Below are 21,799 nucleotides of genomic sequence, written 5' to 3'. Positions count from 1 at the left end.
AATTACCCAGCAGTGTATGAAGTAGTTAAAATACTTTTCACCTTGACCAGCTACAATATTAAAATGCTGCTTTACACATGGCGACAACAATAATTAGGTTATTATCAAAATTATAAGTACTAAAATATTCATACTCAAGTCTGAAAAGGGCCACAGTGTAAAGTGTAAACAATGTAAACTACACCATTATAAGTAAATTATTATCAAAAATGTGCCTAAGTAAAAACAGAATTACAGTCAGCAATTTATTGAAAGTGAAAGTACTCATGAGGCCTCAGTCTGTGATATATTATTACATATTACAAAATTTATTCATTTCAATTGACGCATTAATGAGAGCAGCACGTCAATGTAATTATCTTAAGTCATTGTAAGTTCTGCATAAACAAGTTATGAAATATAAAGTACAATATTTCCCTCTGAAATGGAGTAGATGTATTGATTAACAAAAATGAAATTATTCAAATAAATTTGCAAGTAAAAGTGCTTTAAAATTCCAAAATTACAGAACTTAAGTTAAATAAAATTAAGTAAATAAAGTGGAAGTAGAGTGAAACAATTATTTTTATCATTATTATCAAATCTGCACTTGAAGTGACTGGTGATGATAAAAAGGCTCCCGCTGATTGGTTGAATTTGAAAGCCTGATTCTGATTGGTCCAAACACATCTCCATGACCTTTCACTCTCAGCTGCTTCCTGCACTTTGCTAACGTGTTAGCCGTAAACACACAAAGTGTCTTCTGGGAGTAAATTAACTACCCTTGAACTTTGAGACAGATTCTTGACACTTCATAACTCACATGCATACAGCAGTGCGGGCTGTTAAGTGAACCTTTATGGTAAGTAATGATAGATATTGGCCGCTAAATTATTGTCAAACATTGTGCTAATTGAGCTAACTGGAGTGATTTCTCCTCTAGGTGCAAGGTGTTTATTTCTCTAACAGTTTAGTCTGCTGATAATAATTATTTAATCTTAGCTTTCTTATACGAAATTCAACGTCAGTTTGTCTGTAGTTTAGTAGCATTTAAGCACCTTGGAAACGTACTACTGCAATAACGAGTATTACTGCAAACTAGATAATTATTGTGAAATGTCATAAAGGTAAAAAAAAATCCTGTTTCACATATTCTACAACAATTGTGATAATTATATAACTGTTTTTAAAAAGTGCTTTCTTTGACTTTTTGCTGTTTAAATTTATAATCGTCAGTCATGTTCAACTAAATATTTTTGGGGTGTTTTGACTGCTGGTTGGACAAAGTAAAACATGAATATGTCTCCTTTGGACTTTGGAAGTTATGGTCACTATTTTACATTTTATGGCTCAGAAGACAAGTTGGAAAAATAATCAGTGTTATTGTCAGAGTTGTTCAGAGATTAGTAAAATAAGATTATACAGACAGGGTGACAAATCAAAGGAAAAACTGATGCATATTTGAATACTTGACCACTACAGTGATGGTTCTGTAATGCTGTGGGGGGCATTTTGCTGGCATGGTTTGGGTCCACTGGTCCCATTAGAGAGAAGAGTCACTGCAAACCAATGCAAAGTTGTTCTGAAGGATCATCTTTATCTTGTGATGAAACATCTCTATAATGATGGGAGTGGACTATTCCAGGATGACAATCCCCCCATCTAATGGGCACAAGGGGTTACTGACTGGTTTGATGAGTATGAAAATGATGTGAATCATATGCTATGACCTTCACATTCACCAGATCTCAACCCAGTTGAATCCCTATGGGAGATTTTGGATCAACATGTTACATGGCGCTTTTCACCGCCATCATCAAATCACCAAATGAGGGAATATCTTTTGGAAGAATGGTGTTAATCCCTCCAGTAGTGTTCAGACTCTGTAGAATCAATACCAAGGTGCATTGAAGCTGTTCTGGTGGCACATAGTGACCCAACATCTTACTAAGCCACTTTGTTGCTTTTTCCTTTAATTTGTCACCCATCTGTCTATTGACATTGACTTTCTTTGATAATTCGTTTTCCAAATTTGTAAAGTGGAGCTACAGTGAAATTATATTTCCATATGTTGGCTGTTAAGTAAGAAGAAGTTGGATTCTACATTACAAAAGCTACGTTCCTTTCTGGTGTCAGAACAGTGTTACTTCATTGCGGGAGCTTAGATTAGCTACAAAGCTGACAGATGAGTAGATTAATGTTGTTCAATTTTCATTTCCTGAGCTGTTGCAAATACCGTGATCCAACCTGGTTAATAAGAAAAAGAATATCTGTTGCACTGAGAGGTTTACCAGCTTCTGTCTTGTGTAACAAGACTTATGATTCATCCCGTGTCTCTTCTGCAGCCTATTTTACCTCCTCTAAACCCTCTGCAGTCATGGCTGGGATTTTGCACAGGACACTAAGACTTAAGACAGCTCTGAGACATTTGAGCCCCCACAGCACCCTCTCATCTACAAACACAGCCAGACCTTCACATTTACACCTCTGCAGTCCAGTTCTCCTCACCAATTCATGGCAGTTTGGAGCCTGCTGTCGAAAGCTGCACGCTGGGGCAGATGGGCAGAAGCAGTCCCCCGCTGCAGCTCCAGAGAGGCTGCCGTTCTCCAGAGTAACTGAAGAAGATCTGGACTTCTTCAAGAAGCTTCTTCCAGCCAGAACCATCACCGATCCAGACCTGCTGGAGTCAACTAATGTGGACTGGCTAAAATCAGTGAGAGGTGACGCCTAGACCTGATTTAACTCATTCTACTTGTTTGTATTTCATATTTCTGATTCATTAATGTTCACTTCAGGTTCCAGTGAAGTGTTGCTGAGACCTCAGACAACAGAGGAAGTTTCTCAAATTCTCAGGTAAAGAACTAACAGCTGCTGGTTGGATAAACAGACAACTGAGGTGTGTGTCAGATGCTTAAAGTTGTCTTGTTCCTCTACTCCCCTCATGTAGGTATTGTAACAGTCGTAACCTGGCAGTGAACACACAAGGAGGAAACACTGGGCTGGTCGGGGGAAGTGTGCCAGTTTATGATGAGATCATCCTCTCCACTGCTCTCATGAACAACATCATGAGCTTTGATAGCATTTCTGGTGAGTCTCAAAATACTACATCTTCAAAAAAAAGTACATGTTACAGCTTATGTGAATCACTTTAAGAGATCCTTTTCTCTATCTGACAGGTATTCTGACCTGCCAGGCTGGTTGTGTCCTGGAGAACTTGTCTCTCTACCTGGAGGAGAAAGACTACATCATGCCGCTGGATCTTGGGGCAAAAGGTAGTTGCCACATCGGGGGCAACGTTGCAACTAATGCAGGTGGACTCCGGTTGTTGCGATACGGCTCCTTACATGGGACTGTGCTGGGTCTAGAAGTGGTGAGTGGAGTAAATACATGAAGAACTTTGATATTTCAAATTGAAGAGGAAAGGTGTCTGATGCTTCTGATGAGAATTGATCTAATGCTTGTGTTTATGAATGTACAGGTGTTGGCAGACGGGCGGGTGCTGGATTGCTTGGCCACGCTGAGGAAAGATAATACAGGATATGACCTGAAACAGCTCTTTATAGGGTCAGAAGGCACACTGGGGGTCATTACCGCGGTGTCCGTCCTTTGTCCAAGGAAACCAAAATCTGTAAATGTGGTTTTTCTGGGTATGAATTTCTCAAATCTACAATCACAAAACTGTGTGCAGTCAGTTTAGGAAATTGTCATAATTGTTGAAGATTAGAGTTGTATTCATGAAATAGCAGCTTAATCGTGCCATCGTTGTCTCTATTTTTAGGTTGTGAGACCTTTGAGCAGCTGCTGAAGACATTTCAGCTCTGCAGAGGCATGTTAGGAGAAATTCTGTCAGCCTACGAGTTCTTGGACAGTGAATGTATGAGGCTGCTGAATACGCACCTCAAACTTTCCAATCCCATCTCTGGTACACAGCTGCACAAACACACACACATGCAGGCATTATCTGTGTCTGAAACAGGTAAATACACACATGTGCACATACTAAGATGTTCCCTCCACTCTGCAGATTGTCCGTTCTACGTTGTCATAGAAACATCTGGATCTGACCCCACACATGACGGAGAGAAGCTTCATAACTTCCTAGAGGAAGCGATGACATCATCACTGGTTACCGACGGGACTGTGGCAACCGAGGACTCAAAAATAAAGGTAACTTTTGATTATATTCATTGATGATTGATCTATTGATTATATTCTTAGATAATTGATAAGTTGTTTAGACTTTTACATGTCATATAAAATATAGAAAAATGCACATCAAAGTTTCCTTAAAACCCAAGGTAGCGTCTTCAAATTGCCTCTCTAGTCCAACTAACCTCCAACTATTAAGTGTGTTAACACAATAGACAAATTGCGATTACAAATATTTACATCTGAGAGGTTGAATGAGCTATTTTTGGCCTTTTTTCTGGAAAATTCTGTTAAAATGATGAGCTAATCATTTATAAACTCCAGTGTAGAGGCATGTTAAGTAAGTGCAAATAATGACACATAATGACACAATCAACCTTTCCGTATTTCCTGTCTTGTCTTCCTGTGTCAAGGCTCTGTGGTCGATGCGTGAACGGGTCACAGAAGCGCTGACTCACGATGGCTTCACCTACAAGTATGACATCTCACTTCCCGTGGAGCGGATCTACCAGCTGGTGACAGATATGAGGGAGCATCTAGGGGACCGGGCCAAGAGTGTGGTGGGATACGGACATGTCGGTAAGACCGCGAGACGGAAAGGGATGAAAAACGTCTACATGTCAGGCAGGGAGAAACAGCCTGCTGGCATGAGATATGATTTTTATTTACTATATCCTGAAATAGACGGTATCTTACATTAAATATTCAAATTAAATAGTTTTCACCTCACGGTCACCATTCATCTCTGACCTGATCCCCCCTCTCTCCATCTCTTACTGTAGGCGATGGGAACCTCCACTTGAACATCACCTCTCCTGCCAAAGACCCTGCTCTCCTGGCCGCCATCGAGCCGTTTGTGTACGAGTGGACAGCTGGCTGTCAGGGCAGTATCAGTGCCGAGCACGGGCTGGGCCTGAAGAAGAGGAATTACATCTACTACAGTAAACCGAGCCAGGCTGTCGCTCTGATGGGAAACATCAAGGCCATGCTGGACCCTAAAGGCATTCTCAACCCGTACAAGACTTTGCCAGACAACCTGAAATGACCCTCAGCGCCACAGGGGGTCTGTCTTCTTGTAGACACTTTTAGCCATATTTTTCAAGGCTGTAGAAGGTAATGTATAATATAGGGCTCATGCAGGGGCTGTTTTTGAGCTCCAGCTTCATTGACATATAGTTTTATAGCAGGTCACACCCTTTCCTGTGATACCCCCTTCATGTTTGTTGCTGAGCTGCAGGTTTTGCATAAGAACCAGCCACAAACAGTTTGCTCCATGTTTCCTAAACTTAAAAAAAATAATCATGTTCATTTACACAAGAGCATTAATATGACATTGAAGTCTTGACTTTTTGTCAGTTTCAACTGAAGTTACTTTAAGCATCAACTACCTCTGATACTTGCACTGAGTAGCCCTACTCTGATCCAGTCCTTGTTTCATAAAATATCTGACTAATTTTATATAAGTACATTCTGTTTAAGTGCATTAAGACAAACTACCATGTTCTTCAGTACTGAGAGGAAGGAGGTGAATGATCCTCATTCTCTGTAAAGTGTTATGCCTATCAGTAGCCACTAGGAGGCAGGCGATGAACAAGAAAGTGACTGAATCCTTGAGGGCTTGAACATCTTAAATATGCGTAAACACTTGTGGCTATAATCTGTCTGGTGGACAGCTGTTTCTGTCAGAGTCCACATGTTCTGCATCTAACTTGCAGCTCGTGTAGTAACATCCAGCACTAGAATACAAACAGTGTTAACTCTACTACATGGATAACTGAAATGTAAAATTTCTATTGGAAATGTCCTTAAATCATAACACAAGTCAGATAGTAATTAGGCAAGAGTGCAGTAAATGTTTTATTACATATAAAAAAGACAAAGCAACATTTTTTCTCAAAACAAAACCAGCATTTGTGAACATCTGTAACCGCACACCTAGGCAACTTCATCAGTTTCAAATGAATTTTGAATAAAACCAAATGAAGATCGGAGTGTTTTGTTTTTCATTATTCCGGCAGCTCTTACAGTGTGGCATGATGGGAGATGAGGAGTAAATGGAGGCCCAGCTCGCTACAGAAAAAGACTTCAACTCCTTTATCTTTAAAAAAAAAAAAAAAAAAGTCAGCTCTACTATAAACAAGTCTTAGTTTAACCCTCTGTCCTTGCACAGAAGACTTTAAATCAGCCACAGTGAGTTTATAAAGTGTGCCAGGCAGAGAGGATCGGTTCATTTCATATTCTTATTATAAGATACAGACTAATTCCTATTGGCAGGTACTTACCATGTGTCTACTCCAGGAACCACCAGGATAAACATGTACTGTTGTATCCTGTTTTTCCCATACAACAAACAAGCTCAGCGGGAACAATTTTCCTACCCTTTTCCGCTATTTAACAAATCATTTCCTACTAGCTCCAATAATGACAATATGGGTACAGAATGTCCAGTAGAGTAAATTCCTATATATGTATACAGTCAGTTTCACACGCCGTCTTACATATCCTCAGTAGTGTGGTAGCAGTGGAGATTTATTACATAAATATCATACTATTTTTAAAAAGTTTTAAAAACATCTTTTGATTCGATTGGCTCTTTTCCTTTTGTAAGTGAACACATTTGTGTGTCTGTAGTGTGTTTGTGGCGAGAGTTGGCATGTTCTAATAAAGCTAAATGAGTGAAACTCTTTCTGATTGTCTCTGAGCAGAATGCCGCGACCACACGCCAAAAACACTGGCAGGGGATCAGAAATTGAATTGTAAGTGTTTTGTGTTTAAGAAGGCCAAACCCAGAGCAGTCTTAAATGGGTATTAAAGCATCGGGATGGGATACTACCATATGCGACCATGTTCTTCACACTCGGTAACAGTCCCCAGTTCATGTCAGTGCGAACACATTGGCAACTGATTTATGTCCCACAGTGAAGGCTGGCTGGTCAGACAGGACAGGTCTGTGTGGGCTTCAAGTCAGAGAGAAGGATGTCAGTGGAAGGCAACCACAGAGAAAGGAAGAGAAAGTGTGAGAGAGCAAGAGAAAAATGAGGGTGGATGACACTTGAACAACTCTTTCCTCAGGCTGTCCGTCCCCGTTATCGTCCTTTCTCTTTCAACAAACAAGGGGCTCTTCTCTGAGCCGAGCCCTGACATCAGGCAGCTGCCTCTGAAGCTACTCTTCCCCTCTCACGACTCTTTGCCCTTCTCCAGAGAGCTGTGAATCTTGTCCAGGGTCTTCTTGATGCGCAGTGCTGTTAGCCTGGCAGATGGGTTCTGGTACCAGCACTCCTTCATGAGTTTCACCAGAGCAGATAGCGTCTGAGAGGGAAAGAAACAGATGATAAAGAGGATGGGAAATAACAGGAGAGCCATGCAGCAACACACCTACAGTGAGGGGAAGCTCCACAATCAATGTGACTACGGGAGCTTTCAGATGTGTAAGGGCACTAAGGGGTTCAAATCAGTCATGCCTCTTGAAGGGCAATCTGCGAATAAACTAGATCACACAGCAGTGGTGGACGTTATTGGTAAAAAAAAAAAAAGGGTAAATTAAGTATTAATATAAGTATTACTCACCGGATCAGAGAACCATCGATTGGGAATGAAAGGCCTTTGCTGCTCCACACACACCACCTTCCTCATGTCCTCAAAGCTGGGATCATTTGGCACCTGGTCATAGAACGGAGGCTTGTACTCCTCAACGATACCTGGAAATTGAGATGGCAGAAATGAGTGGAACCGATCCAAGCAACGTAATTGGTACCAGAGGATGTCCTTGTGTCCTGTTAAGTCCTTAAAATTCACTGCAGGTGTGACACTCACCGTTGCTGTACGTGCGTCTTGCTATCTCCCACAGCACCAGCCCAAAGGCCCAGATGTCCACTCTCTTATAGGCGTCAAAGCAGTCTGTCTGTATGGTCTCGTCCAGCACCTCAGGGGCCATGTAGCGCTTGGTGCCCACTTTCGGATTGTTGCCCACGTCCAGCAGGTTGTCTGCCTGGGAGTGTGTCACAGCCAGCCCTGTAACATACAAAAATATATATTATTTAAGTAAGATATCAGAAATATCTACCCTGTACAAACCGTATGTTTGCATGATTAACAGTTTTTTTAAAAACGTACTTATCTTATACTGGCCTCAACTTTGACTATGTTTAGCACAGCCAGCATTATAACAGTATATAAATGACATTACATCACAAAAAGCATGTTATGAAAAATTAAGATTTTTAAATAATGCTTACAATGTGGACTCCACAGGATTCCTTGAAAAGCTACTAACTAATCTAATTATGTATACTATACTACTATATCTAATTTATCTTGTTACTACTGATCAGGTATGTCCTAAAAATAAACTTTCTAAAAAGAAAAAAAAAGATATATTGTCCTCAAGGTAAATTTAAAGTCAGGTGGTGCTGTTATTGTTCATGTTAATGCTCCTCAAAAATGCAGCTGATAGTACTGAATGAAATATTGGAAACTGGACCTATGATGCAGTATAGAAAGGTCTGAAAAATAGTGGATAAAAACTAAGCAGTCGTTAAATGACTGACCCAGGTCTGCGATGCAGCAACGCAGCTCCTTTGTAACAAGGATGTTTTTGCTCTTCAGGTCCCGGTGCGCGATGGCAGGTTTCCCCTCTGTGCCAAAGATCTCTGTATGCAGGTGCACCAGGCCGCACGCTATCGATGCTGCCATGGCCAAGCCCTCCGACGTCTCCACAGCAACTCGCTGCAGGTAGTCGTAAAGTGAGCCATTTTCATGGTAATGGGTGATGAGCCACAGCTGGGTGCTGGAGTTACGAGAAGTCATGTCAGACGCCATGAAGCCTGGGAGGAAGGAAAGAAATAGTTTCAATTATTACTGAGATACTTTGCTGGCTTGCAATATATTATGATGCAGAGGTGTTATTGTATTATTTCTTCCACCATCTCTGTTCACATGTTTTAAATCAGTAAAATACAAGAAAATGTCATTTTTTAAGAGTAAGAAACGTCCTTTTTCCTGAAACAGCCTTTTCCCACCTCACTCTGACTGATCTGAAAATCTGACATTTTCTTCCTGCAACAGACTCACCCAGTATGTTTTCATGTCTTAGCAGCACTGTATTGTAGATCTCAGTCTCTCTGAACCAGGACTTCTCATCTCTTGAGGAGAAAATTTTAACAGCCACGTTCTCCCCCTGCCACTGGCCTCGCCACACCTCTCCATACCTTCCCTTGCCTTGAAAAGTGGGTTGAGAAAAGGAGAGATAAAAGTACAGAAAGTCAGAATAAATATACAGGACTATGAGTTTTACATTTTGTTAAAACTAAGAGGCAGCGTCTGATTTCTCACAGACACAGATCTGATGTATCAACAGCGCAACGATGCACAAAGCCACATTTTTCCAATTCCAAACTAGTACAAACTGTACTATATGGTACTGTGGTACAAAACAGGATCCCAAGGCATGTGACCTACATACTTTTATTTGAACACTCAAATTGAAATTTGTCAGAGTTACTGTGAAAATGAGTAAACCTTGCATCAACAACCTCTCCCAAGTCTCGTAATCTGGAAAAACACAGTCGAGACAAAAATGGAAAGAAAAAGGAAGTGATAGATCCATAGGTTGACAGTTAAGTCAAAAATAATGTGAACTATCATTATTGTTAACCTGTCATCGTATATATTTAACACCTTTGTCTGATTTGTATCTTTATACGGGTTACAGGCTAGAGTAGATAAGTTTAGTCACTCAAAGGAACTAACATGAGCAGCAGATTGAAACTGAGCGTGAAGGACCGCAGTCTGCGAGAGGTGTGAATGACTCAAGACTGACTGACACAGGCTGACTGCTGATGTTCAGCAGATAAGCGGCTGAGTAGACGTTTCTTTCTCCTGACTATAAAGAAACTAATGGAAACAATTTGCTTTGTGGTTGGTGGCCCAGGTTACTTGTAAATCTGTTTGAATGACAGAAAATGTATCAGCAACTATTTTGATGACTGATTAATTGTTTCAGTGATTTTTTTGAGCAAAAAACATTTCATTTGTTTTAGTTTCTCAAATGTGAGGACTAGCACGGTTGATTGTTGCACTATTTTCTTATTGTTTATTGGGTTTTATATGAACTGGTCTACTTCCAGCTGTACTTACTTTAAATTTTTTAAAAAGACTTCTGTCTAGTGCTGTTTCTCACTGAACTTGTACCTGATCAGCTACTTAAGAATTTGCACCAATTCTATTTGAGTCACTGCCCTCTAACACTTGCCTCGCCTGTGATTTGCTTTGGATAATAGCTCCTTCAAAATAGCAAAAAGGTAAAATGCTAATAAGTCTGTCCACAGGCAGCATGTTTACTGTGGTTTGTTGTACTTACCTACACACTCCATGAGACTGATCTGCCTGGCCACAGTTCTCTGGACCAGGAAGGGAAGACCTGAACCACTGCCTGAAGTACACGAGTGATCCAGCAGGTCCTGAATATAGAGACAAATATCAGTTTAGTTGCGTATGTCACAATCTTTCCCTGCACTACAGAAATGATGTGCCTGATTAAGCTGGAAATAATAGCGAAAATGAATGTGACCAAAACGCTATAATCAGGCTCTCTGCAAGTTACACCAATTCAATTTGAGAGTTAAATTCTACAGATTTTTATTTTTTATCAGCTTAAGATTAATTGAAAAATAAACACAGCTCTTGTCTGCATGAATTGTTTAATTTATGTTCCTATAAAAGCAGAGTGCACCAGAAATCACAGAATTAAAAAAAAAAAAAAAGAGGAAAAAAAGCAAATTTTAAAATATTTTTAAAAAACACCAATATTTGACTTAAATTTGCACCACTGAAAGCCAAGAATTTTATATGAATTAATTAATCAGGACTTTAAGATTCCCCAACAAACTTGTCTGATATCTGAAGGATCAGGCGGGTAAACAGCTAGCAAAACAACTGTTTACCCTCAAATAACCACATTTCTAAATTATTTCTTTGAGGGGAAAATGTTTTGCTAAGACAGATGTACACACAGATCAGGCTGGCAGGCAGAGAAACCAACTCTCTTTATTTTGCTGTGAATTTCTTTTTGTGATTTCAACAGGACCGTCTGTTGTTCTTACCGCTAAAGTGCTGTCTCCCACATTGGAGGTGATGAGGCCGTCTATGGCTCCCTGTTCGGTGTCAAACTCCTGCAACCTCTGCAGACGGCCATGGTGAAGCCTCCTGCAGGCCAGTACAGACACTACAGAAAGCAGAGCCAGAACCACCACAGGACCAAGTACAAAGAGAGCCAGCATCTCTACACGATACCGGACTGGCTCTCCTTCTGGGACTGTGGGTAGGAGTAGACAAAAGATAGATTCAGATTGAAGAAACAGGAAAAGTAGAATAGTGCCACAATATTTCATGAACAGATACCGCACACGATTATTTTGCTTGATGATTTACTTCTCTGCTGAAGATGGGGGTTTTTTTTGTAGGTTACTAGTTTATTTGTACCTGATGGCAGCAGAGACATCAGATAGCTCCTGGTAGTGTTGCTGTTACACATGTCCTGGGCGCAGCAGAAAATAGCCTGGTGGAAGGACGGAGCTGTGGAGCAATGCAAACGGATTTTCTCCAGCCCTTCCAGGCAGCCACGCTCAAACTCCACCCCGCTGCTGCCCACTTTGACAGAGGAGAAGCACCGGGTACCGTGGCACTGCGTGGCCTGCAGGCATTTGGAGCTATCACACAGACACACCAACTGTCCATCTGTGGAAGAGATGATAGGAGTTCATTATACTCTCCTGCTGTTCTGCAGTGCATAAAAACAGACACACAATGTGGAATTATTTAAGGCAGCAAACCAAACAGTAAGACTTCTGTCTCACAGAGTTTCTCACTCACGCATAAAGTGACTGTGCGCTCACACTACAAGACAGACACGCAGCAGTGGGTGGTCCTGTCATCCTCTAGCAATTGTCACCAGGGAGATGGGACTCTCACTGTGCTCAAAATTAAGTCTCCATAAACTGTGACAAGAATAATCAAGTAACAATGCACAAAGTTTCTGATTCAAACAACCCTAACCCTAATAAAGTGCATTTTTCTTCTAGCTGAATTTAAAGGAGAAATATGTAACACTGACAGCAAACGTTTAAAACGGCTACTGCAGTCTAAATTCAATATATTGGAGAGTTGTCTCCACTCGTCCCCTTCTCCCCAGACTTAAAGCTCAGGGGTTTTTAGGTCGGGAGGAATCAATCTCAGTTGATCCAGTTTGTTTGCTTGCTTCCATGGCTGCAGCACGCTGTGTTTGTGTGCTGTTGTTTCATATCTGGCAACCTGGGGTGTCGGAATGGACGTCAACTTGATCTCACAGAAATATGTGAAATGACCACTAACTCTTGACACCGCATTATGTGGCAGTGGCATGTAATGTGTTAAATTATGCACCAGCACCACTATCAGGTTAGATGGGCCAAATCACACAGGCCAAAACAAAAACAGACGTTATGCACCAGAGCACAAATTTCAAAGAAATGGCTGTAGTATTACAGTCGGAGAAGCCAGTATTTCAATTTAGCATGTTTTCTTAATCTCTGATAACATATCACGGTTATTTTATGAGTTAGTACAGTAAATACATTACATATTGGTACATTAATCAAATGATCACTAAACCAGAAACATCAGTTTTTCCTTCACTGTCAACATGGAACAAATATTTGCCCATAGCAAGTTGTTTTGACAGGATATGACTTTTTCTAGACATTGCAATAACTCTGGATTACAAAGACTAAAAATAACAAACACTGCCTATTGAAAAGCCACAACAATGAGCAGCAGGTGAGTTGTTCGGATCTAGTTTTTACTCATTTATATTGCAGATTCCACTGCAACTACTGATGGCACGCACATTTCAGTGATTTAATTCAACCAAACAAAAAGGCCAGAGTAGCACTTGTGTCACAATTCCCTGGTTTCAGATTTTATTCAGCAAAGTTATACAATTAAACAAAGAACCCAATGATGAGCTCCAGATGCAGAGGATGAAGTCAAGTCGGTTTTATTTATCTTTATTTGTATAAGCCAAGATCACAAATTTTCCTCAAAGGGGCTTTACAATGTAGATAATGAGAGCTGCGGGAAACACATAATTGTGCCTAATGAAACCAATCAAGCCGGCTCATTTTCTGTTTGTTTCATTTGCAATCATGATGCATATACAGTCTGTGAAGCTATCGCTGCTTTGCTTTGGGTAATATTGTTTTTCTGGGGCGTCCTGGTGGCCAAGTGGTTATCACATTTCACATCTGACCTAACAATCACCTGTTCACTAAAGTAAAAAATGCCACAAAATTATTAAAAAATAAATAAATAAATGTCTTAAAAGGCACTGTTGTGTTTTTGACACTCCATGTTCAGAGCTTTGTAGTGTGACATTGCAAAGTGGTGAGCTACATGGCAGTTGTGGCACCTGGATGGCAACAAATGTCACTGTCTGAATGTGCCTTACACTTAGCTCAGCTTCAAATCATCACTCTGGGCGTAACGGCAATGCGTGACTCCCTGCTGTCATAGACGTGGGTGATTACTCCTCACTAGAAATAACAGCTGCCAGTGAGATAATAACTCATGGTCTTTTGGTGTGAGTGCAAATCATGAACAGACAAAAGATGAGTCATTTCTGTCTGCAAATTGTTTTTAACCTCACTTTTTAAACAGTTTTTAACGCAACAAGGACGCTGAAGTCCTCACTGACATTACTGTCTTTCAGAGGTGTAAATGGGCTCAGTTTTAAAGCTAGAGTGAAGATTCTGGTATCACAAGAAACTAGATGACCTAAGGCATCCACTGGTACCAACTAAGTCATGCTAACTTGTTGGGAACAACTCAATGCCCACTTTATGCTAATCCCATGCAGTTTTGGGCAACAAAAAAAAAACCATGCAGGTTTGTTATTTTCACCTATTCTAAAAATAGTGTTTAGTGTATTTGAATATTTCTGCGCACTGGGGTCCCTGAACAGGCTTGGAATCGCATAAATTGGGTATGACTGGAAAGCTGAGACTATTGTGGATTCAGTAAGCCAAATTGTATTCATGTGTGATGATGTTATTCCCCATAGTTGACATTTCATTGCAGTGAGACAATTTTTTAAAATTTGACTTGACTGTATAAAATGATCTATTGTGACTTCCAGGACAATCACAGCGTTGTGAAACTTTACAGCCACATACTACAGACCTAGAGCATTCACATGTTCACAGGATGAAGGCTTTTCTAGGTGTACTGACAATAAGCGGGTTTCTGAGCAATTTATAGAATAGAAGTGCTCGCCATCACTCTAAAAAGAAATCTCCAAATGTATCAAATCCCAGCATGAATTTTTTATGGAGTTACTCAAGGTCTTGGTGTCTTAATGTGGCATTTTGGTGGGACTTTTGACCATTTTCATTCATTCTCAAGTGGTCAAAAAATGGTTAAGTTTTGCACTAAATCAGTGTAACAAATGGTATCAACCCAGAAAGTTACTAGACATAATGGAGCAGGGGAATTAAATTCATATGCTTCCAACTTAATGTTTTAAGCCCTTATACACTCTGAACTTTCAAAATCTGAATAGATGCCTAATCAAAACATAATGTTTATTACAGATTTATGATGAGAGAAAAACTAGACTAGAAAAACAAGTTGTCAGCTTTCAGATTACATATACCACTCCTAAGTGGCATATACTGTTGACCGGCTATCTCCCCCTAAAGATCCACTGTGCCCCCATGAAAAAGCTCAAAATGGGTCTATAGTAAAGGGAGGGGGCAGTGAAAGAGCATATAGAATGAGCATTATACCTGAGCCCTCTGACGATGTCTGCAGGGCCTGTAGCAAGAGCAGCAGGAGGACGTGGGCACCGCAACAACCCATGTTTCAGTGCACTGAAGGAGAGAGGGAATAAGAGAAGAGCCAGAGAGAGTTCAAATGAGTACACTCTTGCAAAGAGGATAATTACATTTACCCCCTTCTGTGTTTACTGATGATCCCTGCCAATGCTTCAGACAGAAAGGAAGCAACATCTCATAATGGCAGAGTCCTCAGTTTGTATCTATCAAATGTTTATTTCATACACATAACTAATTATGCAAACTGCAACCATTTCTAAAATAGCCACATGGGATCACTTGCAATAGTAGTTAAAAAGAAAATGACTTCATCCTCACGCAATATGATCATATGGTTTGACGTTGACTCTTTGATGGACGAGCTAATTACTACTGATGACTTCAGTGGTAACATTTGTTGTTGCTTTGCAGGCTAACAGTTAATGCAGCATTTACAACAACTGAGGTGAAGCTGACTTCACACCTTAAATTTCAATGTCACAGCCGCTGTTTTTAGCGTCAAATCTTTAATAGAGCAAAGCTATCAGCAGCTTCTCCTTAGTAAACACTGCAGACTGGAGGCCTGATGTTTGCTGTAGCCAACAGGCCATTAACAAGCGAGTTTATTGGCCGTCCACAGGCGCCTCGGAGGCGCCAGTCAGACAGACGGCTGCCTGATGCTGCTGCGAGCTAAGCTAAGCTAGCTGCAGTATCACAGCACAAAGCGGCAGTCTGGCAGCAGGGGAAAAAGCGAGCGATACAAAACATTCACCTACCTGGCACACACGGACCACGGCTTTTAACTCATTCTGCGACGTTTGTGTGTCCGTATATCAAGTTTGAATGATGTTATTAGTGTTATTTGCGATGTGAGGAGCCGTGAGCAGCGCAGCCCAGCCCACCCACTGCCTGCCTGTTACTGCCACACATGACGTCACCAAAATATTATTTTCGAGATGCATTGTGGGGCAGAGGAGTCCTCCAACAGGCTGAAGACGAAAATAAGCATAACACCTGTGATATTAGTTTTACTATGAAGTGGGAATAACCTGAATATCACATCAATTAAAACCCCTTTTAACTGAGATAAGTAGAATCAAGTAAGGCTTCATTTACTCAAGTACTGTACTTACTACTACTACTTCTTCTACAGGGTTGGGAAGGTTCCTTTGGAAATGTAATAGGTTACAGATTACTAGTTACCCTATTTAAAATGTTTTAAGTAATCTAACTATTTCAATTACTTAATCAAAGTAATGTAACTTATTACATTTGATTACTTTTTGATTAATTTTCTAATTTTCAAACAAATGGTTTCAACTGTTTGGGTAAGTGTACCCATTATATGCACCAAAATCTAAGTTCAGGTGTTTTTCATGAATATTGAATTATAAGGGAGATCATTTCTTATAAAGCAAGATTTACCTCTCATTTGAAAATGTTTTCACTAGTTCATGTAGATTTTGGAATATAAAATAAAGATATTTTATGAAAAATGGGTTTAGTTGTTACTGTGACACCATTTAATCCCATGTGTGCTCCAAACAAACCCACATCATTATTTATTTATAAAATTTAGAAAATAATTTAAAACAGCAACCTATGTATTCAGTAATGATGTAGATAGTTAAAAATGAGGGAAAAACCCTCCTCCTGAGCAAAATCTTAAAGGTTTGACATCAGATGTAACCCCCTTTGTAATCATCAATGTTTCCCAAAGTAACTGTAATTTAATTACACGTTTTCTCTCAGTAACTGTAACGGATTACAGTAACATTTATTTTGTAATTAAATTACGTGACGCTGTTACATGCAAGTAGTTACATGTAACTAGTTACTCCCCAACACCGTACTTCTACTAGGCTACTACAACTCACTCAATACCACTTAGTGCAGTTTTTAGATACTGTCACAATCAGTATTTATATTGATAAAACATAGTGTCTAAATTACCTAAATGTACACTAATAGCCTACTAATGCTGCAACATTCAGATACTTGCATTACAGATTAATGCATTGATTACAGCGTAATACTTATACATTTAAGTTAACCTTTACTTATAAGTGTCTAATATATATGTACAAGACTTAGCTATGCAAATATGTGCATACATTATTTTAAATTATGACATTAGTACTTTACGGTTTTAAATACAACCATTAGGTAATAGATACCATTAAATTACGTCACATTAATCTCTCCATGTAGCCTAAATTTAGATTTTGAAGAGGGGTGGTGTATGAGAGTCTCCTCCAAATACAAACTGTATGACTCAGACCACTGTAACAGCTTCAGGGGAGAAGTAATGGAATCTCTAATTTTAACTCTAAATCTTTAAATCTTACAATTGTATAACAGTTCAGTTTGTGTGAGTGAATATTCAGTTGGTAATCAAATAATATAATGTAAATACTTTGGACCTCTCAGGAATCGATCACTAACCTAAACTAACTGCTATGTATGATTAATAAGTTAAATTAGAAAGATTTCTTTTTGGCATGTTTCCACTGCCAAGAGACATTCCAGCTAGTGTGAATTGCAAGAGAATAATCACTTTCACTAATATCATAAAAATGGATGCACCTCTGCAAAATAAAACATTTCAAACAGCTAATGCTGTATATTTATGTGACATGTCAAGATTTGGCTGGCTTACAATTTCCTGTATACTCTCGCTGGATATCTTGGATAACTACACATCTCATTTCAGTACACATTAGAAAGTACCGCTGTGCTTCCCTGTTCCTTCATCCATGCACGCTGAGGATCAGATACCTCGCCCTTCCCCCAACAAAAAAGAGCCCTTAAAAGCTGCATGAAAACCAATATGACCCTTCAATCTCCTGACCAATCATGCAGATCTGAAACTGCATGACACTGCAACTAATAGCTGTATTAGGAAATTAATTCATTTCACTTGTGTGTTCAACAAACTCTACCTGTTTAGATTTATTTAAGTCTTGCTTGGCTCAGCGTCTGTAAATAAAAATGTCAGTGAGTGTGTGTGAATGTGCATTTGTGTGTGTGCAAAGAGAGAAGAAAAGGGAGAACAGTGTCAAGTAGCCAATATGTTTTTCCTCCACTAGGTCCCGTGGCCATGAACAATAGCCAGTGCTGTTTGTTCTTGCTTACCTGGGGCTTCAGTCTCCAGTGAGTCGGAGCAAGACCCAGCCAGTATCTATTCTCCACGAACACTGATCCAGCACAGAGACACATTGTCCGCAGCTTTTTTAATTAAAGACCCCGGGTCGACGGTCTGTGCCAGGTTACCTGAACTGCTCCAAGCCTACATGTGTCCTCCACTATCCTCTCCACTGGGGATAAATCTCAGTGGATAATTGGAGGGGGAAATGCTATACTGCTGTCATGAGATGGAGGAAGGATTATTCACAGAGGAATAATGTAACGTTTTTTTCTTTCTACATTCAGCCTACCTGCCTCGTTCTCACACTCCCTACACTTTCTGCCCCCATTTCCTCTCTGTCACAGGACCAGGCTATAAGAGAAGGAGGGGGTACCCATGTGACTTTTTTTTTTGCCTCCAATGAAATCCACCTGCTCCTCTTCTCTGTTGTATTAGAGATTATCCCAAGGAGTTTTCTCAACCAGAGCCGAAATGGAGCGTCTAGAGAGAGGACTGTCAGTAGCTCTCCTCCTCCTTGTGCCTCTTCTTTCTGTCAGCTGCATCTCCAATCAGAAATCTACAGGTAGATTATATTAAACAGGCTTTTGGTGAATAATAGCTCATGCATGCTCAAAGAGATGTTTAAAATGTTTAAAAGGTAGGGAGGGTGACAATTTTTTTTATTTTTACATTTTGCATTTGTGTTCTTCTCCAAATTTGCATTTGATTTTCACTTAATTTTTATTTTTTGTTGTTGCTGTTTTTGTTCAGTCTCCTGGTGCGTAGTATCTGATGCTGAGCAGCAGAAGTGTTTGGATCTGGCCGGGAACGCCACAGCTCGGAATATTAGAGGGACTTTGCAATGTGTCCGTGGCCTGAACAGCAGAGACTGCATGAACAAAATCAAGGTATCTGTTCAGTCCTATTTTCATGTTTATTTATAATCTAATTAAGTCTGAATAATAACTTTTTGTGAGGTGGGTGGTTGTAAATTGAATTTGAAAAATATTATCACCTCCAACAATCTTTTGCTATGATTTTGTCTTAAACTTTCTTAATATGTTTTATAAGTTTTCAGACATATGTAATGAATCTGCTGGGTGCCAGTCAAACATGTATTGACTGGCATTCATTTAAATGAGAAAATGTTTCCAAACTTTTGACTCATACTGTACGTGTAATTATAAGATAATTCCAGCTCCAGATGGTACTGAAGGGATTTTATAAGAACACATTTGTGCATTGTATGTATTTGTTGTCATTCAGCACCATAGTTTGGAAACATCCTTCAGCCATTTGAAACAAAAGTATGTTTTTCTCAGAATGGGACAGCAGACGCAGCCTCCATGTTTGCAGATGACATCTATGCTGCTAGCCTATGTCATGGCCTGGAGCTGGCAGCAGGAGAGTCCCACAATGGAGTGGGTAAGTAAAAGGTTTGAGCTCTACAGCAGATTTTATCTAATGTAATTCACTCTGTACAGTGTGTCCATTTTCTCACACATCTCTCCTGTTTTTTAAAAATGATTCCCACTTGCTTTCTCCCTCTTATCTCTCTCCAAAACACTTCCTCCAGATGGCATTAGCTACTATGTGGTGGCATTGGCTCGTCGCTCTTCGTCAGACCTGTCCCTGCTGGAAATGCACGAGCGCAGCTCCTGTCACCCTGGCATTCGCACCACAGTGGGGTGGACTGTTCCCATTGGCTACCTGGTCAACACCTCCCAGATCAGTGTAGGGGAGCAGTGCAACTTCCCCAGAGGTGAGACAGAGTGAGAAGGGGGAATGATGTGTGCATGTAAGGTATCAGAGAGGTTCAGAAGGAAGAAGGGGAAAGCAGTTATGTGGAACGACGGGGGTGAAGGGACAGACGAGACTGGAGGTTAAAGGAGAAGAGTCAGTTAATAGTGTAGCTTTCTCTGTGAATGTGAGATTGGATGAGTGTGGGGCTGTGATGTTGAGCAGACGGACACACTGAAAGATCAGGATTTCTTCATAAGACGGGCGAGGAAAGCAACACATTTTAAAGGCTTATTTACCTATTTCTTATTTTCAACAAACTTTGAAAAGGCCTAACCCAACAATGAAATAAGTGATGCACTGACAAACATTTCCTGTGAAACCAAAGCCTGATATATCTTACTCCTCTATGCCACAAACCTTCACTGTTGTCCAAAGACTGTTAAATATTCATAAGAGCACAACATCTATTAATCTATAGCTGAAAATAGTTCCAAACAAATACACTATTTAATGAATGTTTCCTGAAAACTACAGTGTCCAGCTGTTTTAGGAAATAAGCCTTAATGGGCCTTAATTTAAAATTAAATGTTACCAGTTTTTAAAAATTAACTTCTAAAGTAGGAACAAATGGGTTCAGGGCTGAGTGCCACGCGCTGGTGAGTACTGAAAGACATATGCTTAATTGGTTTTTGAATTTTAAGAAAAACATTGAGTATATCAGCCTTATACTTTAAAAAGATATTTTTTTAATTTACTGCTGCCTACAGTGTTAATTAGTTGTATTCATGTGTAGTGTTGATAAAACCTTTAGTTATTATATTGTTGGTTAATTAAGTTAGTTAATTTGAAAATGAACACTGTTTTTTATGTTTAACCTTTGGTCATTCTCTGCATCATGTCAGTTTTACCTTTGATCAGTTTTTAAAATTCAGTTTTCTATATTTTTTTGCTAATTTTTGCATTTTTTTTATGTCAGACAACAAATGCCTGTCTCTTCTATTTTAAATGGTTGATGACTGTGAAAACATCAGGGAAATGATGGAAATAAATCCAGGACTTTATCATCCTATCCCTTGCAAAGTGTGATATGTTATATTTTATTATATGTTCTCAATACCGTTAACCTAAACCTACCCACAATGCAAACAGAGTGCATGTCACACATAACCACCACAAATTATTGAGGATTACAAAAAAAGTTGAAAAGCAATAATTTCTATTGTGGTCTTCTAATTCTGTTAAAAAATAAAACAACTCATTGGATATTAAACAATTAATACTGAGAAAAATCAACAGCTAATTCCCATAGTGCATCCTTTACCAACTATTAGATCATTATCTTTTGATTTTAAAAGCCCTAATGTCATTTTTGTATAATTTTTAGAAGTACATGAGAAGTTGGAAGTGGCCCCTGGATGTTTGGCTATTTACTCACTTATTTTCTGTCGTCTTCACCAGCGGTCGGAAACTTCTTTGGCTACAGCTGTGTACCAGGCGTGAAAGACCGCAAGCACGACCCTAGAGGAAACAACCCCAAGAACCTGTGCGAAGCCTGTATAGGAGATGAGAACGACAGACACATCTGTGCCAACAACCACAGAGAGAGGCACTATGGAGAGGCGGGGGCGCTGAGGTACAACACTGACATTCATAACTTTGGAAATAATGCACTAATAGCACCCAGAGGTGGCATAGTTGTTACGACTGCAGCCTCTGTGTTTTCCCTACTTAATATCCATTTCAGCAAATTGTCTCCATAAAGGAAAATAGTGAGTAATTACAGCTGCTTAAAGCTGATACAGTGATGATGATAATAATGAAACAGTGACAAATGAGTAATAATTCTAGTGTGTCATTTTTCTAGGAGCTGCACTATTAGGCATTCAATTTTACATTACACAGAAGCTGCAGACAAAAAGTCTGTTCATTAAAAAAAGAATGCAAACAAATCAAAATA

The 21,799-nt window shown here is 39.7% G+C and overlaps 3 protein-coding genes across 4 annotated transcripts in view; 2 read left to right on the top strand and 1 right to left on the bottom strand.

Annotated features, from left to right (window-relative positions):
- The first annotated feature begins 695 nt into the window (after positions 1-695).
- On the top strand, positions 696-6,119 carry d2hgdh (D-2-hydroxyglutarate dehydrogenase). Of its 2 annotated transcripts, none has more exons than XM_062439864.1 (10): positions 696-841; positions 2,355-2,699; positions 2,775-2,832; positions 2,927-3,066; positions 3,156-3,349; positions 3,458-3,626; positions 3,758-3,901; positions 4,004-4,146; positions 4,542-4,707; positions 4,911-6,119. In XM_062439864.1, the coding sequence occupies exons 2-10, from the start codon at positions 2,357-2,359 to the stop codon at positions 5,171-5,173; spliced, it is 1,620 nt and encodes a 539-aa protein (XP_062295848.1). In that variant the 5' UTR covers positions 696-841; positions 2,355-2,356; the 3' UTR covers positions 5,174-6,119. The 2 variants fall into 2 exon arrangements, with proteins under 2 accessions (XP_062295848.1, XP_062295847.1); XM_062439863.1 differs by having other exon boundaries at positions 2,325-2,699.
- Positions 6,120-6,217: 98 nt separating this feature from the next.
- On the bottom strand, positions 6,218-15,877 carry acvr1l (activin A receptor, type 1 like). The gene is made up of 10 exons (XM_062439865.1): positions 15,749-15,877; positions 14,946-15,029; positions 11,608-11,862; positions 11,229-11,440; positions 10,487-10,586; positions 9,199-9,345; positions 8,676-8,951; positions 7,942-8,139; positions 7,696-7,826; positions 6,218-7,437 (listed from the first exon to the last, which is right to left on the bottom strand). The coding sequence occupies exons 2-10, from the start codon at positions 15,016-15,018 to the stop codon at positions 7,306-7,308; spliced, it is 1,524 nt and encodes a 507-aa protein (XP_062295849.1). The 5' UTR covers positions 15,019-15,029; positions 15,749-15,877; the 3' UTR covers positions 6,218-7,305.
- Positions 15,878-18,591: 2,714 nt separating this feature from the next.
- The window catches only part of otomp (otolith matrix protein), a 41,647-nt gene continuing 38,439 nt past the window's right edge, over positions 18,592-21,799 (top strand). Inside the window, exons 1-5 of the mRNA XM_062440855.1 lie at positions 18,592-18,682; positions 18,871-19,007; positions 19,422-19,524; positions 19,676-19,861; positions 21,301-21,475. Coding sequence (XP_062296839.1) covers positions 18,592-18,682; positions 18,871-19,007; positions 19,422-19,524; positions 19,676-19,861; positions 21,301-21,475 — 692 coding nt within the window. The remainder of the gene's footprint in view (positions 18,683-18,870; positions 19,008-19,421; positions 19,525-19,675; positions 19,862-21,300; positions 21,476-21,799) is intronic.

This window comes from Scomber scombrus, chromosome 19, assembly GCF_963691925.1.
Source record: "Scomber scombrus chromosome 19, fScoSco1.1, whole genome shotgun sequence".
Lineage (NCBI taxonomy): Eukaryota > Metazoa > Chordata > Actinopteri > Scombriformes > Scombridae > Scomber > Scomber scombrus.
This window is presented reverse-complemented; position numbering and strand designations above follow the sequence as displayed.

Excerpts from the sequence above, each read along its gene's own strand:
- d2hgdh (XM_062439864.1), top strand. The coding sequence starts at position 2,357 with ATGGCTGGGATTTTGCACAGGACACTAAGACTTAAGACAGCTCTGAGA. Across the intron at positions 2,700-2,774 it reads CTGGCTAAAATCAGTGAGAG|GTTCCAGTGAAGTGTTGCTG; the intron begins GTGACGCCTAGA and ends TGTTCACTTCAG. Across the intron at positions 4,708-4,910 it reads GGTGGGATACGGACATGTCG|GCGATGGGAACCTCCACTTG; the intron begins GTAAGACCGCGA and ends CTCTTACTGTAG.
- acvr1l (XM_062439865.1), bottom strand. The coding sequence starts at position 15,018 with ATGGGTTGTTGCGGTGCCCACGTCCTCCTGCTGCTCTTGCTACAGGCC. Across the intron at positions 11,863-14,945 it reads GACATCGTCAGAGGGCTCAG|ATGGACAGTTGGTGTGTCTG; the intron begins GTATAATGCTCA and ends TCTCTTCCACAG. Across the intron at positions 8,140-8,675 it reads TTGCTGCATCGCAGACCTGG|GGCTGGCTGTGACACACTCC; the intron begins GTCAGTCATTTA and ends TGTATGTTACAG.